This window comes from Antennarius striatus, chromosome 18 (genome assembly GCF_040054535.1).
Source record: "Antennarius striatus isolate MH-2024 chromosome 18, ASM4005453v1, whole genome shotgun sequence".
Lineage (NCBI taxonomy): Eukaryota > Metazoa > Chordata > Actinopteri > Lophiiformes > Antennariidae > Antennarius > Antennarius striatus.
In genome coordinates this window covers 12764357-12784531 of record NC_090793.1, presented here as the reverse complement: position 1 = coordinate 12784531, position 20175 = coordinate 12764357, and the positions used below count along the sequence as shown (strand labels likewise).

The following is a 20175-nucleotide window of genomic DNA, read 5'->3' as shown; positions in this document are numbered from 1 at the left end:
TGGAATATCAGTCAGAGAAAATACTTCAGTGTTGAATTGATTACAACGTATGAGGTAAATGAAGGGAACTATAGGGATTTTAGTGGATATTTTATGAGGAAAATACTTGTTCAATTAATAAAAAAATCACTAATTCTTTAAATGTGCTCATTTTTTTCAGTAAATGTAAAAATGTAACTTTTTTTTTCAATTTCCTGCATATCATCATTGAACTATGCTGCAGCTTGTGTTACATAACAATAAAAACCACTTCCATCTGTATGAGAGTACATCCATCCATCAAGAGGCGTCAAACCCCACCCAGACATTGAGTCCGAGACTATCATGCAATGCAATCTCACTGTTGTGGAGACACAAGATTGTCCATCAGGGCAGAATCAGCCATTCCACTCCACTACAAAGCTGACCTTTCAGTGCTCATTAACTGTCCACATCCAGTGGCTGATTTAGTCTGTTATAGGGAAACACATGTCAGCTGAACTGTGAGTGATAAAACAAGCCAACAAAGGGAATGAATGATAGTGACTGAGCTCAAGAGAAGTGCAGCACTGAGTTAAAAAATTTGTATGATTTAATATCCATTGATTTTAAATAATTATATAATTTGTCATTTAATGAGGCCAGTGCCCCAGATTTAAGAGAATATGTCCGAAAGATTTTGCGGCACCAGCTTTGAATGACAAATCCATCCTATGTACATCATTTAAATCTGACACATGATTTTGTGGTGGTGGCTTTTGCCATATGACGGCTATGACTGCCATACACATACTGCATGTGTTCATAATGCATAAGGCAGAAAACCTTGAAGAAAGGAGTGAGTGGAGCTTGTGGAAAGCAGTCCCATGATAACCAGTGATTTCTTTCCCCTCGATGGATCTGATAGCTCAAGGCCAATGTGTGGATTACACGATCAATGACATCCAGTATCTGAACCAGATAAACTCGCAAAGGCATGCGTCTGCACTCTCTGATGAACCATCTGTCTGTCTGTCTGTCTATCTGTCTGTCTATCTGTCTACCTACCCATCCATCCATCTTGTGTTTATCATGTCAGGACCAGTCAATGAGAGGTTGATCTCTATTATTTCATCATTGTGACACAGATATTATATCGACAGAGGCCTGTGGAGTTTTACTGCACCTTGAGTGCATTAAGCTAAAAACAGAGCAGAAAAGAGTGAAAAAGCAGCCAGATCAGACAAAACTATCCTCTGTGAGCTCAACTCATATCAAATTGTCTCTCCCCTGTCTCTGATCTGAGGAGGGCTGTTTTGTTTTAAAGTCCGATATCACATTGTGGCTGCTGTTCTTTTAACAAAGACTAAATGCTTTACTTTGTTTTAAAAAAGTCCAGATCCCTTTTGCTTTTTCTCAAACGTGTTTGCCAGATAAAGCTGACAAAAACTAGGTAAAATCAACCAGGCGTCGCAGCATGTAAAGATATTTGATGGCTCTCTCGCTCTGAAAAAATATCATCACATTATGCGAGACACTGAAAGCCCTTCAAGAAACTCTCCTCCAGTGTTACATCTGCTGTTTCTCACCATACAGCTCTTGCTGCTCTTGCCTTATGCAAATACAAGTCCCGTCGGTGGCTTTACAGATCCATAGACGACAGTGAGAACATCACCATCTCTCCCTCTCTTTCCTCGTTTTCTATGTGTCCCACCCTCTCTCTTTCTCTCTCTCTTGCTCTCTGATCCAGCTGCTCATTTGGCAGCAAAGCAAAGACATAAATGAAGTACTTCAGCGGAAGGAAGGCTTCACTAGGAGGAGGACTGTCTGCAAAGAGAGTGAAACAAGGATTTGAGTAAGGTTTTTTTTCTTTGGACTGATACACTAGTGGGACATGGGACTTAAGGCCACTGCTGTCTAATTGTGCCTTCAATGGCCATGTCCAGTGTCAGCTGACGAGTGAGAGTGTGAGGCAAAAAAATAAACACAACAAACCGAATATTTAGGATTTCATTGGTTTGTTGGGAAATAGTGCTAAGAATGATCTACAAACCAGTGGGCTAGTCTGAATTGTAAGACACGTTATTTTTACTAATTGTTCAGACAATCAGACAGTCTTCAGAAAAGCCATAAAATGAGTCAACACTTTAAAGTCCAGGTAGTCCTCAAGATACAAGCATGCATCGCCATATCCAACTACTGCAGTTCCCGTTTCTGCCACAACCCCCGCCGAGCAGCACCACTCCATACCCCCATCTCCTACGCTTATCTTCCCCATCTTGTTCTTGTATGTGTCTTTGTCCCTTTAAGAAGGTAGTCATGCGACCGACGCAAACATTTTGCATCAACAGTGAGTGTTAGGCAGAGACAGAGAGAATCCGGTAATTCTCAAAAAAAAAAACATAGTTCAGAATTAGACAGTAAATGAAGCAGAAATAATCGAATGTACGCATTCTTTCTGTGCTGCCAATTGGCCCCTGGACCACTACTGATCCACGGCTCAGGGGGTGGAATCTAAAGGTAAGTTACATTATGGTGCTATATTATTTTATTTTATTTATGAGTTGTTGTTATGTCTTGTAATTGCTTCTGCTCAGTCTTAGGAAATAATATAGTGCACCCTCGTTCTTTGCAGTTAATGTGTTCCAGGAACCACACGCAATTAAGGAATCCACGATCAAAATCGCAATCTATTTATTTTTATTATCTATTTACTTATTATTTTATTATTTATTATTTATATGAGTTTGAATGGTTGTTTGTGGTTCTGTAATGAACTACCAACTTCTCTGGGGTGTACCCAGCTCAAAGTATTCTGAGACTGACCCAATCCTCTGTGTCACTACACAGGATAAGCAGTTACATAAAATGAATGAAGTAATATCACATTTTGACTATTTTTGCTCTCTTATGAAAAGTTAAAAGACATTTGACAGCTCTTTCTTGCTGATTTGTGAAATCTGCTTCGCACAAAGTCATGATACAAGACACACATGCCCTGATGTTAAAAATTTTTTAAAAACAATCTGTCTGCCTCTTAGAGGCACCAATTAAAACAGTACATCTCAGTTCATGATGAGAGTACATGTGAAAGGGAACTTCACGGTCGGAATGGCAATGGTAGACATGTGACAGGAAACTGAGTGAACCAGTCATACTCATAAGCAGCAGCCTCAGCACCTACACCATTTTAGTCCAGTTCAGCATCAGTTATGGTGGCACTCCTTGGAAACCACGTTCTTTAATCTTGAGCATCTCTTGATACAAAGTCTAATCTGATTCACTTAGATGCTCATTAAACATGAATTTAACACTGGAATAAGTACTGAAGAGCACTTCAGCTGTCACCTCTAATATTTCACAAGCTCCTTGTTGTAGTTCAGCACCAAAGGACACTTGAGCAAGGCACCTAAACTAAATGCTTAGGATGCTTTGTAGCAGCAATGTGAAAAGAAAAAACTGGATCCTTTACCTGGAGGATTTAATGGGTTTCCTGATCCCTTATTCCCATGCATGATCCCTTACTCCCATGCATAATCATGGTGACAGACAAATCAATCAAACAAACAAACAAGTAAATAAAAATGGATGAAGACACAACCTCCCTAGAAATCAGACTGATAAAACTGGCTGATGTATTTGGATATTGTGCATTCAACAGGGCATCTAAGGAGCTGTATTAAAACACACACACACACACACACACACACACACACACACACACACACACACACACACACACACACACACACACACACACACACATTGTGTAACCGATCAACAAAACAAAAGACAATCCTCCAACACATACACAAGGACAAAAAAAAACAAAACACCAACCTGCAACCTATAATTACACCGTCTGACACCCTAAGCACCTCTCCTCTATCTGATCAGCCTCCAGTCAGGTCAGAGATAACACAGGTTTTTCAAGTCAGATGACCAAAAGATGGTCAGTGATATCACATGGAAGAACTCCACAAGACCCAGATGTGTGCTTTGGTTTACTGGCACTCCAATCGTATTCACTCAGAGTCCACTTACAGATAGATCTGGAGGCCTCGACAGCATTACAGGCATTAAATTAACACAACAGAACCAGTCCCACAGTGGACGGTCAGTATTGAAATCATGAGAAAAGCACATTCCCAGTGATCCATGTGTGATGGCTAAATGGAATTCAGTAATCAATAACTTTAGAAGATATATCTGTTTTCCTACTACGATAACAATACATAAATCACGTGAACTGACCGTGTGAAACACTCAAAAACATCAGGAAGGAGTGACAAACAGGTCCTTGAGTTCAGATTGATTTATTTTTCTGAGCTCTGAACATAAATCTTCCCGTTTCACATTTCAGCCATTAGTTTTGAAACCAACTCTGACATTTTGTAAACATGTCCTGTCTCCCAACGTCCTTCAGTCGCACTCAAGCTTGCGTCAGCTTTTTGTTCCACAGTGCATAAATTTGGTGTCGTTCATTTAGAACTTTGCTGAACTGGAATCTCTGTCCCATCACTCAGTTCTCTGGGAGCTCGTTGCTTCTGGAAGCTCCAAATGACAGCAGTTATTAAGAAATCAAACAGAAAAGTATTAATGAAAAATAGTGTAACTGATTAACAGAAAAACTGGCTATTTTCTCAGTATATTATCGACTGCTTCAGTCATCATTCAAGCATACAAACCCCTTTCTTTGTTTCTTTATTTATTTCGGTGAGAATACACTGATTATCTGATTATTTGGGTTGGTGATTTGAGGTTTGAAGAAACTATGATTGCCTTCCCTCTCTACGTTCCACAGATTACTAATGCATAAATTAGTCAGTTGATAAATAAATTACTAAATATAATTCGGTTGCGCACATATTCCTGAAGAGATGTGACATAACTTCTAGCTCTAAAGTGATCTTTTAACTTCAGCTGCTGCACAGAGACAACAACTTGGCAAAAAGCTCTTGGGAAATAACAAATCAACGTCTACCACGACATTATAAAACGAGCTTACAGCAAAGAATCAGATGGAAACATAAAATACAAACAGGATGAAACACACACCACACCACACACTGGAAGTTAAGAGCACAATGCGTGGAGGTCCCGGTTCGCTCACTTCTATGTCCTCTATAGCAGTAGCCCTAAAGAGATAGTGTGTCATAAATGAGAGAGATGTCAGATTTGATTAAGGTCTGGGTACAGAGCCTCTGTGTAAATGCCTGGTTGGGTTAAGCATCATGAGGAAGACGTCTCCTCCACCTCCTCTTTTCTTCTTCTCTCTCATTTCCCAAGTAACGCTGGCTTGGGCACACTGCTTCTTTTTGCTCTTTGTGTGCAATAATCAGACTATAGAAGGCGAGATGCTGCAGCCAAAAAACTTTGCATCCTTTATTTAATTAGAGCCATGAGTTTCTGACAGCTGTAGTACAGTAGTAAGATTTAAAGAGCTTTACCATGTCTGCACCACTGAAACATGTCTGAATATTCCTCACAGCAGACTGTACACTGGGATGCTTCATTTATCTCAGGGGACCAGCGGGGGGGGGGGTGAGTCAAGCCTAGTATGGCGAGTGTAAAGATGCTGCTAGTTTGTGGAGATGTACATGATAACAAAAGAAGTGTAGATGGCCAAGCATGTGATTATTTTTCCATTAATGTCCATGTTTTTTAATAAAACGCCGCGGGATGGCAGGATTTACGTCTGGAGGCTGGATGGAAACAAAGGAAAGTGTGAAAGCAACGCTTGATGAAACAATGTGTCCCACAAAAGCAGAGACAGAGACAGAGCACCTTACCTTGATGTTGCGAAGCGAGCACTTCCGTGCATCTTCTTTACTTAAAGCCCCACTGATTTAATTCATCCGATGACAAAATAAAAACTGTCAGTGAGATTTTCATAGTAAAAGATGCTGTAAGAACACCGGAGGCTAGAGGCTCAGCCCAGCTCGCTCTCGTAGTGCGAGGAGAGCTACATCCTTTCCCACAGACAGGCATCACGTTATGCTAGCAAAACGGCTAAAGCAACAATATTCTACCGCAATCCGGTGGGTACAGACACGCTATCGCGGTCTTCCATCATCCCACTGTGTTTTTGTTGAGGATATGAAAGGCAAAGGATGCTGTGAGGATGTGGCGGAGAGCAGGTTTGTCCGCTCCTGCTGCCTACGGAAGCCTGCGCGGTTTGGAAACTCGTTTTCTTTTTTTTTTGTTCTGCTCATTTGGAAGCTGCTCGGATGTGTTACATCACTGATTATAACATATTCATAACTCACGGCGGTAATTACGATCATAGTTTGGTCTCCGTTAAGATTTTCTGTAAACATAATTTGCTAGTATTTTGAGTACAGATGTTACACCCTTCAAAAATCAAGAGTCGATCCTTCATCCAAATACACAAACAGGACCAATCCTTTGTTTTTCTCCTAAACAGTCACATCATATAAATGTCTTTAATGATATTTTGAGCTTGCTTCACTTTACTAATGTAACTTATTTGCATAAGGTTCACCTACTTCTTACAGATTTTATATTATATTTTAAATTGGGTCAACTGTTTTGCTTAGCAGCTTTAAAAAAAAAGGGAATAGGTCACTTGATATTTGGTGTTTACATAAAGTGTCTAAGTATCTGATAAATACACATTAATATGTATTTGGTTTGATTTTTTTTTAATGTAGTAGCTTTATATCAACATTGTTGTTCCTTTTATCGCCACATTTTATAATTATTGCTGAGGTCGACAAATGGGTTACAATGTTGGTTCAAAGACTGTTGTTTAATGCATTTGATTTTACATCTTACGTGGATTACCGCCACTATTTATTACATAAAATGAATCTAAAACATTTGGGGTAATATCTCACAAATACGGTCCTTAATGCTGGATAATACATGTAACCAACTGCAGCGGGAAACTCATTTACTGTACTTGGGAGGACCGTCTTGACCGTCAGGTTCCGGGGTTCTCTGCGCCCCCTGCCGGCATTTACTAAACGGTGCAGGAAAAATGACAACAGGCAGTGTCTCATATTTCAGAGAAACAAATCTGAACTGATCATTTTATTCTTTTGTGACATTGATGAAACCATACCGACAATTTGCATTTTGTCATTAATATCACCATCACATCAACATATAATGAACACACCGTTCAACTACACTGCCTGGAACCCCAGGGTTTTTGAGAACCTGGTTCACCAAAAGAATCTTTGGGGTCCATCTTGATTTCGTTGTAAAAACCGTCAGCGGAGCAAAGATGATCTTGATGCTCAAACTTTGAGCTGCTCACGCCTTTGGCGAGTCAGGTCTGGATATATCAGAAATGATTCATTTTCCACTTGTAAATCTACAATGTTTACTCATTCACAACTCAAACAAAAGGGAAAAAACAGAGAAAAGACTTCAGACAATTTACAACTAGCCATGGTCTGTCATTTCAACCCGTGGAATGATGCAGCATGAACAATAATACGGACAAATGCTTTTCCATTTAAGCATTTTTTCCCCACTGCCATTACTGTCAGCTGAAATGTTCCGTGATGGAAATGAGTACATGCTGTCTTTATTGTGATGTAGCAGGAATCTGTCACTGAACTCCACCCAAAAACACCACAAGCTATAAACCACCAATCTGACCCCTTCGTGGAATGTTACAGAGGAACTTGGGGATACTTAATGTGTTAAGATTTAAAACAAGCCTTATAAAATGAAGACACTCAAGTAGACCAGTGAAGAATATTTTTGTCCAATTTACAGACATTTAAAATCCACAAGTTGTTGAGGTGATTATGTAAAGGAACCAGTAGATCTCAGGCCGACACAAGTCTTGACACAAAATTATCTTTCCTAAAACTTCTGGGACATATTATGGAGATGCTACAGTAAACAGTTATAGTTACTGTGGCATTTGCTGAATGTAAACTGTTATTGCAAAATTAACATTCACAAATAACAAGGTTGTCGAGTGAATTGAGTGAGGGATTTGTCTCGAGTTTCAATGTAAATCTGTTGTTAATCACTTTTCTTGCCCACTTTAGACAAGTAGACTCATAAAACACAAGTGTTCTGCTCATCCACAATGTTTTTGTTTCCTTTTAGCTGACACTGAATCCACTTTTAATGTCACAATAACCTTTGTGCTAAAAGGACAACATCCAGGTCAAGACTTAGAGGACAAAACATCTTGAATTGAATGATAAAATGATGTTAACAGCAGATCTGCTGCTCTGATCTGATGGTTATTTGGCTTCCAAAACATATGTGTTTGATGATTTTATTCAGTTAATAAATTCTAAACTTTAACAGCAGGAAGCCTGACCAATACTGGTAGCCTGGATTAAGAACCACTTGCTTTTTAGCTAAGAAGAATAACAAGAAGAACAAACTGACAGACCAGGCTACAGTAGTAACCACCATGGTAAAACATCCTCATGCTTTACAGGAAAACAGAAAAACAAGGTCACATATCCAGCGCACAGAAACACACACTCATACACACACACACAAACAGATATATTCCAATACTCAACTGTAATTTTTAACTCACTGTTCATCAAAGAGTGGTCAGAAAATGTTCTGTTAGAAAAATGTCCCAACTTACAATAAACTATCTTGTGTTCTATCTGAACTATCTTGGAGAGTAGCTTTCTTTACAGCGGTAAATTAACTGACTGTTATCCTCTCACACAAAATTCATGTTCCTCTCAAGACAAGTCTTTGGGAGCGTACGACTCTTCCATGAACGATGGTTAAAAACAATACCAGGCAAACAGAGACATTTAAATAATTTACGGTGTATTTACACAATAATCCGTCTAGATTCCAGCAGTAGCATTTTATCTTCTCAGCCTATGAATGCATCTTCTAGTCGCCCATCTTTATTTTTGATGTCTGAGGGAGGAAAAAGGAAACAGAATTTCACAAATCAGACACAGAGTGAATCATCACATTGAAACAACAGAGATCCATCTGGACTCTGGCGAAAGTAATAGCTTTCTTTGCAATGGCATTTCTCAGATATCAACAAAAACTTTTAATCAACAAAAGGCCAATGACTGCAGCAAAACCCATTTACCTGCAGAATAGCTACGATGACTCCGAACAAGCCAATTGCACTTCCAAAGATTTCCACAATGAGGATCTTCACAAAGAGGCTGGCGTTCTGGGCATCTGCCAACGCTGCTCCGCTGCCCACGATACCAACACAGATACCACAGAAGAGGTTGGAGAAGCCCACCGTCAGACCGGCGCCAAACATGGAATAACCTAGTGGGACAGAAATGAGCGGAATCAGATATCATTATGACTAACAAATGTCTAACAGAAAATTACCAACTCCTCATAATTGTTCAGAAATTAAATAATGAGAATTTATTTTATTCTATTTGAAGCATGAAGTAAATCGCACAATGTTTATTGTGCGTGTTTTATTATTTTTGTACATTTTGCATAAAAAGTCTATAAATGTTAACGTATCTGTTAAATCCCTTCCGCTTGTGTATCAAACAATTCACATTTATTCAATGACATTTTAAGAAAGCTTGATTGTAAACCACAGATCAAACCAAGAATCCATCTTTTATAATCAGACAACAGTATGTTTTTCTTCTGTAGCTTTCTTGCCCTTTCCTTACCAGCTTGGTAGTTCTTCGCACCGATGGTCTCAGGGGTGTTTCCTTTGAAATTCTGCAAGATGCAAAGATTTAACAACCATTGTTATTCTGTCATTGAAATCAACCTTCTAGGTCTCATGAAATACTTTCACTTAGGGCTGTGTTATTCCCAGTTCAGTGCTCTGGTCTCAAATCCCTTCTAAAAACAAAATCAATGTGCAGTATTTTATAGCTAATGAACAATAAAAATGTTTATTCTTTACCTCGGCTATATTGCTGATTACAATAGCCATGATGATTCCATAGATTGCTACAGCTTCACAGAAGATGATGCTACAGGGAGACATAAAAAACATTAAGAGAAGGGATGGGTTTTGAACAATCAAACTGTTCTTACGAGTCACTAAAGAGTGTTACTGCGGACTCTTTAGTGCTCATGTGACCCCATAGTTCACAACAAACCCAGACAGGCATTTCTCGACACTCAGGACTCTCAGCAGCAAATCAGAACAGACTGGTGATTATACATAAAAATAACACTATGTTAACAGACATTTACAGGTTCATGGGATTATCACAGGGCTGTTAAGTGTAACTATGATTATGTAACTGCTAAAAATTTTTGATAAATATTTCAGAGAGTCAAAATGAAGACAAAGTATAATGTTTCACCTCCTATCTAGGTTTATTATCACCACTTAAAGTGCATTCAAATAGATATAATGTAATACCACACAGCTGAACTCATTTGATTAAAAAAAAACATGAATTCCTTAACAAACTCAACAGGGAATTTAAAAAAAAAAAACAATTTAAAAACAACAAAAACAATTTACTACTATTCAATAATAGATAAATAAATTGTAATTAAAAAGGGGAATATTGAGCATGTATTTTGTACACATTACGTCACTACCTGACCAAGTTCTTGGTTTTGATTCGTGGAGCCTTGACCCCACCACCAATGATGCTTGAGCCAGTGATGTAGATCCCCCTGGGAAAAAGGAAAAACATCCATGGAATAGGCAGTATCAAAAATCACAGGTGTATTGCAGTGAAGAAGCAGAAAAGTAAAATAAAACAGTTTAGTTTTTAAGGCACCTCTCCAGCACATAGGAAACATGCATAGTAAAAAAAATTAGGTTTATCTTTAAAATGAAAAGTCTGACTTATGACGTAAGGTCCCTTATCTGAGACACATCCCACTCACAGAATAAGCCTAAGGTCAACTAGTAGCCATGGAAATTTGACAAAATACACTTAAAAGTACCAAGACAGCAAAAAGCACAGCTTTGCTGCTCACTTGTTGGACATAGAACATTTTTTTGAAAAATACTGTGAATGCTGCAGAATCTATGCAAGATGGACCAACTCATTCCTTCAGGTCAGCCTCGTTTTATTTATACTGGGGACAAAAATCTGCACATTTTTTTTCGGAGTGGTAATCTTGAAAGAAATACAAAACAGCAGCTGATTTTACACAAACAACTTATTTAAATTAACTGACAACTGTTTCTGAATCATATTGTGTCTTTTATGGATCTCTATTATGGGATAAAATTGTTGTGTTTCTGTTCCTGATTGGTATAATGGATATAGTAACAGATTATCTTTTTTTACAGAGAAACAAGTAAATTATCCAATGACAGACCAGTGCATGTGCCTTACACATTCAAAATACCATTTTAAACTGGGCTCGGTGTTTGATACTCACCAGGCTGCTCCCACAACAGACAGAGAGATGGCCAAGCCAATGCCCAAACAGGCCCACATGAAAGGAGACGTCTCTGTGAGGAACCTACAAGCAAAAAATAAAAGTTAATGAAGACCTGGATGAAATGAGTCGTGTGCAAACATCAATGCATTTATGTAACTTGTGTTTTCATTTAAGTGTTATAAAATGAAAGTAAACATTTGCCTCAGTCAATTTAAATATATACTTTAGTCTTCTGAATATTTAATTCTATTTAAAAAAAACTTCAGTGTCATTACATCAGTAATATCTGCATAACATATTACATATGTCTTCAGTGATATAACCACAGTTTGTTAGCAAACCAAATTGTAGACCAGTTTCTGGAGTCAGTTTATCCTTGCTACATCCCTTCTCATGTGTTACTGAAAGGCAATATTTATCACCAATGTTGAATTATTATAACATTCTGACATTTAACTTGGACTAAAGAAAGTCAAACAGCATTGTCAAAGTTGTGCAACGTGGCAGAATGTATTTTATAACTGGAAATAGAGAAGTGTTGAGAAGGTTTGAGGAAGCTGAAGTGACTTCAAATTAGGGCTCCATCTAATATATATGTGTGTATATATATGTGTGTATATATATGTATATATATAAAGATAGTACATACATACCCACTTCTAAGGGTGTGCTAAAATGCTAATGTTATAAATCACAGTAACAAACATTTCAGTTTCTCTATGTATGTTTATTTTTCCTTTAATGTGAATCGCTTCCTACCATCCTACCATCCTACCACACGTGACAGTTCAGCACCATCTGGGGTGTAAGCTCTGTGATAATAAAAACATCTATATTTTGTAGGACAGTCTGGTACGGATCCAGAGTGCTTCGATCCAAGACTTATTTATGTACGGAACTATAGTCTTTCTATTGGTTCTTTTTAAAATACAACCACATACCACATAGTCTATACATGCATGAGATTTGCAGCATTGTAATTCAAAATTATTCTTCACACCAAGTACCGTTTGGTCCAAAAATTAGGCCATTTGTCTTAGTTAATCTGCAGAGAGAATCTTACCAGGCTACATCAAATCGGAATCCAAGGTCAAATATGGTGTAGCAGAGACCTGTCAAATTAAAATCACATGGTGAGCTCGACCAGACATTTACAAGACAGCTTGGTGCATGTGGAAATAGAGCCTACTGGAAAGATTTACAATGGAAGTGCATGAATATTCTTTTTCCTAGAACCAACATACAGTAAAATCCACTCAGAATGTATTTGTGTCATGAACAGAACTTCTAACTTTAGTGATGATCGCTCAGCGTCACGTGACACCTGCTGCAGTTCCTGTTCGGGACCGATGTGAACCGGTCAGCCGTGTACGTCAAACGCTAACGTTAGCATAGTCAAATTAAATTGCTTTAACTACTGAAATGGCAGCAACCCTGGCTTCCAATAAAACTCATACTAGTGTGATCATTTCACTGTCCGATATACAGACAACACTGTTATCCGACGTTTGAACCAGATCATGTCGTTGCTAGCTGCTAGCTGTGAGCTACCGGACAGTAGCTTCCCTACCCAAGGCGATGCTAGCGAAATTCTAACCTGGATGCAAGATTGGTTCTCTAATACAAATTCGTGACCTCTTGATATCGATCGACGACTAACGTCGTCAGGACAATGATTACTTACGTATAAAATTTACAAGGTATATTCAATTAACAGTTTAAACGATCTGTAATGGCTAGTAAAGCACTGGAAACAGCTACAGCTCATGATTTAGCCGAGCCCGAAAATAAATTCATCAAACACAAAAACATTTCAGACAGGAGCACTGAGTACATGTTTAAATTGAAAAGACATTTGACAAATCATCACGGAAATTATCTTACCGACGACCAATATGGTACTCCAGAAGGCCAAAGTGACCCCAGTATATAGAATAGCGTGCCCGTTCATCATCCACTCTAGCAGCATCTATCCGGTGGTCTAACCTTCTGTATCAACGGAATGACCTTGGATCAAATTTAAGATCTGACCCCAGGAACGATAGAATAACGAAATAGTGCCGTTAATACGAAGAACGTCTGTCAGTCGACGAAGGATGAGAAATACCGAAAAGAGAAGCTAGCTGAGGTCAGCTGATCCAGCGACACAACATGTGATCGTGTCACTGAAAAGCTGCGTTCAATTCCACTCTCTCCCAGTATTGATTTAACGCCTTCGCACCAACACCGTGAAGAAAATGTTATTAATCTCGTGGGGGAAAAAAACGATTTTGTGTCTAAAAACAGTTCAGGCTCACAAAAGTAAAAAATTATTCAGATAATTATTTGGAAAAATTTGTAATTGTTTTTCTCGGATGCGTCCCTGAAGGCCGCATTCCCCTTGAGTCGCAACGCTTAGTAAGGACGCTAGATGGCGTGCTTAGTTTGTCCTCACAAACGTGATTCTATATTTCCACCACAGTGCTACAAACAAATAAATAAATAAATAGTAAAACGTTCAGTTCATCAGATACTATTTACCTAATCTTTGTCTGTGTTGTGGAAGAGTAAAATCTGACGTAAAATAACTTTTCAAGTGGTACTGTAGTTACAATCGATAGCTGTGTGTTAGAAAATTGATTGAAAACTGGACCACAGCAACGAGTAGATTGAAATATAGGGTCCTGGACGCAAAATGTTGTCCATCTCTTAAGTTTTGCACCCATTCATTTCATTTTACTTTAAGTTGTGCAGTCTGTCTAAACATGATGACTGCATGCTGTCAGGATGTCAGCTGACATAGTGGTGGAGGATTCCATTTTATTATGTTACCTCTGGCCCAACACTTCCATTTTTGTTGAAGACAGGTACTCCCAGCTTCTGCCTGATTGGTGAGGTTATCAGTCAGCTAGGATTCACCAGAGGGAGGTGACAAGCACAAGGCTGGTGCACTGCAGAGCCGCACAAAAGACAAACAACCACTCACACACCCACACCTAGATCAATCTGAAACGATCAATTCACCTGAGGTGCATGATTTTGAAGGTTTTTATTCATTTATTTATTTTTATCATTTCAAAATAAGCAATCAACAGGCCTCATTCTTTTTTAGACTAATAGTTGGCCATATTCTAAGTTCAGAACAGTTGAACATTCATATTTAATACAAATTTAAAAGACATGAAACATTTAATTTTCTGCGCCAACCATGATGTGGAAGCTGGCCTAATCAGGCTTCAGGACCATGGATGAGAGCCGATCACATAAACATGGCAAGAGGATTTAGCTTTGTGCAAATGGTCTGTAACACATAACATTAACACCCCATAGATTGAGATTTCACGTCAAGAGTACTACAGATGTAGTATTTGCTTTGAGGAACTGTGGTACTGTATGAGGAAGCCTGGAGTGGCAAAAAAGTATGTTAAAGCGGTGAAACTGTTGTTCCCCTGGAAAGAGGGGAGAGGTTACATAACACAGATGTGAGTTAATGTAAAAGAATTACTAGACATAGATCTGTACATAAATAAATAGCTATTTTTGAACAGGGGTTATGAGATTACAATTGTTTCAGTTGAATCATCTGTTGGATCATGCTCTGCCAGGGAAATCTTAAATCTTTATTCTCAAGATGCTCACACTGAAATTCATATTTAATCATGGAGTGTGGTAGGAAACACTTTAACAGCAGTAAAGCAGTAAACAGCAAAGACAACATTTATCTCATTCCCTGGTAAAAGGTATGTGTGCTGTCATTTTTGTTCTAATGCAAACTGTCTGCAGAAAGTTAGGTGGTTCATAAAAGCTGTGCTGCACCAAAAATAGCCCTCTTTTTATGTAATTCATTCATTTTCTGAACCACTTCTCCGTTTTTGCAGCTCGCAGGGGTTGCTGGAGCCTATCCCAGTGGATTTACGGGTATGAGGCAGTGAGACACCAAAGACAAACAATCGCCCAAGCACACACACCTCACACAATTTGAAATTTTATATTGTTGCTGATGATAAGACATTTAACCCTTGGATGCACAAGTTACCAATACATCTACTCTTTCACAGGTGAGGTCAAAGATGACCCCTAGGGATTGTTTTTCTTCAACAGGTTCAAAATGAAAAGTTTTAATATGTTCCTATTCCAGGTATCTGTAATAAAACATGTTTGTGACATGAAACCATTTGCATTATTGATTTATTTTTTCATTAACTTTAAGAATTTGCAGTTTTTGTACAATTACACACACACATTCACACTTGCGGAGTACTGTGGGGCCCGGTGGAGGGCGAGGGCGGCCTGGCCCACATTCACACAAAAAACAGATCTCCTCTCACTGTGTGCATCTGTCACAAACTACTTGATTCTGGCTATGACCATTGCACACAGGGGTACTTGACACAGCAATCAGCAGTTTTTAGATCTTTCTGTCTTGGACACAACCTGCACCTCTTCCGCTGGTGATGTGTGTCTAATCCCTGTGCACGGGATGCAGCAGTCTTTGTTACTCCAACCCTTTCCATTACTGTTGTGATGTAGGCTGGTATCTTCCAGTCGACCTTTCATGTGAGGTGTCACAAGCTCCATTGAGAGCTCTGTGACGCAGTGTCGTCGTCCATGGGTGATGGCTGTGTGCCAGGGTGCTGAGCCCTGAAAAATGTAAAGGCATTTAGTGCAGCGACGTCAATCATGTTATACCAGCGCACCATGGGCCATCGTTGCATCTGGCAAAGCAGGTGTAGTTGCCAACCATCTGTTCCATGGTATCTACTCCTCCTTTCGTCTGATGGTAGAAGAGGATCACTTCTGTTTTTTTCCTTGGGCTGTTTTCATCCATCGTCCTGTTGTGGTGCATTGTGCTAAGCAGCAGAACAGCCTTTCCCTTCTTTCTTACATAACTGATCATGGTCATGATGCCATTAAACCAAAATTTGGTGCAATGGACCTCTCTGGAGTTGGAAGCCTTTATGACTGGAGGAATGTCTGGATTGTTCTGTCGCAAAGTTCCTACAATAGTCAGACCTTCCACCAGGAAATGTTCTGCAAGAGGCACACTGGTGTAGAAGTTATCAGCGGTGATGTCGCGACCAGTGTGTCTGAATCCACTGCACAATTAACAGTTTCCCCCAGATTCAATATTTTTCCCCTGGTTGTCTCCCTAGGTACACGATCCCATCACTTGCATTTTGGGTACATGCATCACAAACCCAGAAGATATTTATGCCGTACTTCACGGGCTTGCTCGGCATGTACTGCAGAAGCTGGGTCCTCCCTCTTAAAGACACGAGTTGTTCATCCACTGTCACACAATTACTGAGGACGACCTTGTACCTACAGTTGACCAGGAACAGGTCCCATATGTGGCAAAAAGCTGCCAGGCGATCTGTTTTCAGTCGGTCAGCCCTGGTCCACTTGTCATCAAAGCGTAAGAAACGGCAAATGTCTTCAAATCTTCAAATTGACATAGTGGCCTTGTACAATGGGTTGTACAACTGGCTGAATACGTTCTTCTACCTCAATGCCCCTCTTCTCAAAACTTGGTGCTCAGTCTGCTTTCTATTGCAGGAAACCTGCATGGTTGTAGGTAGAAAGTAGCTCAAAGCAAAGAACATTAAGTTCTTCCAGTCTGCTGGGATTTTAAGTGCTCACTGCCTGAGGAAAGAGTCCCATCATGAATGACCACCTGACAACAAAATAAAAATTAAGAAAGCACACCCCCTCTTGTGAAAATACCTACCAAAGATATTTCCTCACCATTTGGTCTCTGACGTTGTTGGATGTACTGTATGTATTTCCTTCTTTTAAGTATATCATTAATTGGTCTGCCATGAAAATGCAAGTACTTAAGTTAGTACTTTAGTTAAATTCTTCTCATTTTGCTTGAAAAGTGATTGCATTTTTTTTTCCAAGATTGCCTGTTTTTTATATTATGGAAATGTTTATTCATGCTACATCAGTCAGTCAGTCATTTAGAGTTCATTACATTGCAGGTTTTTGGTGGGGGGTGGGTTGGTGTAAGGTAGCAAGGGGAGAACATCAGGAGACAATGGGAGAACATGTATACTCTAAACAGAAAGGTTGCTGGTTCATTTGAACCCAGGACATTCTTTCCATGAGGCAACAAAGCAATCTACTACAACATTTTATTTATTTATTTTTAATTCCAAAAGTCCAGATCACTGACACCTGAGGAAACGACCTAATATGATAAAAGTCAGTCAGCAAAACACTAATGCCACCTCGCCAGCTGGGAACTGCTAGTAATTGTAACAATACAGTAATGAGTAAGTTGTAAAATAATTGTTACTTGACTTCAAACAGAGATTGAGAAGTGCAGGCTTGAATGGTTGTCATGAATGCTCAACACACTCCAAATTAAAGAATCACGAAAATCCATCAAACATGTACAAAGATGGAAGCGTGGATTCAATGATCAATCAGCCTTTCATTTGATATTGATATTGTCATTGATATTGATATAGACAAAGTTTATTGCTATGATTAGCAATAACAAGTGTTCATTGAGTAAATCTTTCACTCATGGTCGTATGAACATATTAAAATCCATTTATTTAATTATTCAGTAAACCCATATAGATGCAATGCTTACATGTCAACATCTTTGGCTGCAGATGTGCACCACACACATAAGCTTTATTGCTTTAAACCACAGAGCAGATTCTCCTCTGATAGATCCATAATGCAAACTACTGAACTATGGCAGTAAGATGAAAGAACATTACATAAAAACAGAGCAGTAGTTTTATTGCGCAACTGCCCTAATCAAAACTAATGGTAATGCATGCCACTTGAAGACACATTTTATTTCCCTAAGTGACAATACCTTATTCAAGGAATACAGCTCCATTTCAGTATTCCCAAAGTCCCTTTGTCAATGAACATATTTACATGCACACAGTATTCTGTAGAAATGTCCTAAATGAAGGCCAGTATGAACATAAGAGCAAAAAGAATAATATAAATATTGCTATGGAGACAATATCAGAGACTAAATAGGTGAATCGATGCGTAAGGGATGAGGGCACATGTACATGATCTCTCCAGATTATGTTCGTTCTATTTACAACATTATTTTAGCTTATGTGGTAATTGACATAATATCGTTTGCCTTGTGGGAACACATTCTCCTCTTCTTGTGCTCTTGCATTAAATTTCTTTTTTCCACCTGGAGACATCAGCGGCCAGTTCATTTACATACGCTGTAATTGGAGTCGACTGTGTTAAATTAAGTGAACACACCCTGCCTATATCTGTGTGCTTTTTCTGTACATTGGAAATAAAAATCATGGGAGTATCCTGATACGACATAAATGTGGGGAACATAGGAAGAATCAGAACAAAGAATAATTCATAGCAAATTCAAATATCATGGCTAACACCTTTTTAAGTTGATAAGTTTGGTTCCATACTGTCACGCTGATTAAGACTACAGTGCCTTTGTCGTGTTTTATCTAGCAAGATCGGGCAATATAGGTCAAGAGATTTCCTCTGACAGCATTTTCATAATTTCACACTATTCATAGCTGGAAGACTGTTTCACATTTGGCACAGAGGAAAGCAGCAATATTTCCTGAAATTTACTCCTAATATGTACTGTACATTAAATCAACCAAAACTTGAAAATACAGCAGAATTTACATTTGAGAAATATATTTAGCAACAATAAATGATTGATGATATTAAGACTTATGTACATGTTGACCTGTTCTGAATCTGAATGTGTTTTCAATGAAGAACATGTAAAATTTTAAATTTTCAAACTTTTTTTTAAAAGAACACAATGAATGAATGAATGAATGAATGAATGAATGAATGAATGAATGAATGAATGAATGAATGAATGAATGAATGCATTCTCTGGTTGCATCATAAATACACCACAATGGGTAATCATAGCCTTGTTCAAGAAAAAGCTTATCTACCCACACCCACCTTGCTGTTTTTATCTTTATCACTTTAAAACTGCTAGACCAACGTCTGATTTTGAAAAGGATTTAGCCTTGAATTAATGAGACAAGCTATCTCGCTTTTTGGCTCCCTTGTTGTCACCCACACAAAAGATGCTGGGAGCCATTGTTGTTGTTTTTTAATTTTTTTTTTTTTTCAGATCTTCAGATTACCACCGCTACATCCGCCGCAGCAAGTCACGGGGAGCCGGAGCCTACCTCGGCGGCATAGGGCGTGAGGCGGGAGACACTCCGGGCACGATGCCAGTACACCGCTATGCCATAATAGTGTAGTCCTTTAACCATCATTTACGTCAGAAATATAACCTTGCAAAATCATGTTTTTAAATGCTTTTTTAATGGCATTTAGAGTTCCCACACTCCTAATTTCATTATCCAGTTTAAAAACCAAAACACAACAACTCCTTTGTTTTACTTTCTTGGGGCGGCAGTAGCTCAGTCAATAGATCGGATGTTAATTGGGAAGTTAATAAAGTTAGGAAAAAATTGAAAAAAGTTATGTATGATAGGGATATGACTCAGATAATTAGTGGCTCTACAAGAATTACAAACTCCACCAGCACTCAGATTGATCTAGTTTTTACTAATACTAAGTCATACAATGCTTACAGGATTGTCTGATCACAATCTTTTAATGGTCACAAGAAAATTAAATAAAAAGCGCTTCAAACCCTTAGCCACCACTGAATTCTATAGGATACCAAAACAGGAGCAACAAAATTTCCAAAACCCAATCCAAGAAGTAAACTGGAATGAATTACTCACTGGCAAAAATTTGCCAGTGAGTATGTTTTCCTCAGGTCCAGAGTAAGCTGTACCTTAGGAAAGCATACCATACAGTAAATCACTCTGTCCTTCTTACCAAAGCTCTTAAAATTCAACTTCTCCCACAACGGTATGAGCTGGATTGAATCATATCTGCATAATCGAACAC

At 38.7% G+C, this 20175-nt stretch overlaps 1 protein-coding gene across 1 annotated transcript; it reads right to left on the bottom strand.

Moving 5' to 3' along the window:
- Positions 1–6979: 6979 nt before the first annotated feature.
- On the bottom strand, positions 6980–13420 carry atp6v0b (ATPase H+ transporting V0 subunit b). Its single transcript, XM_068340408.1, has 8 exons — positions 13168–13420; positions 12347–12395; positions 11281–11364; positions 10483–10560; positions 9830–9899; positions 9588–9639; positions 9029–9219; positions 6980–8844 (listed from the first exon to the last, which is right to left on the bottom strand). The coding sequence occupies exons 1-8, from the start codon at positions 13250–13252 to the stop codon at positions 8818–8820; spliced, it is 636 nt and encodes a 211-aa protein (XP_068196509.1). The 5' UTR covers positions 13253–13420; the 3' UTR covers positions 6980–8817.
- Between the last annotated feature and the right edge of the window lie 6755 nt (positions 13421–20175).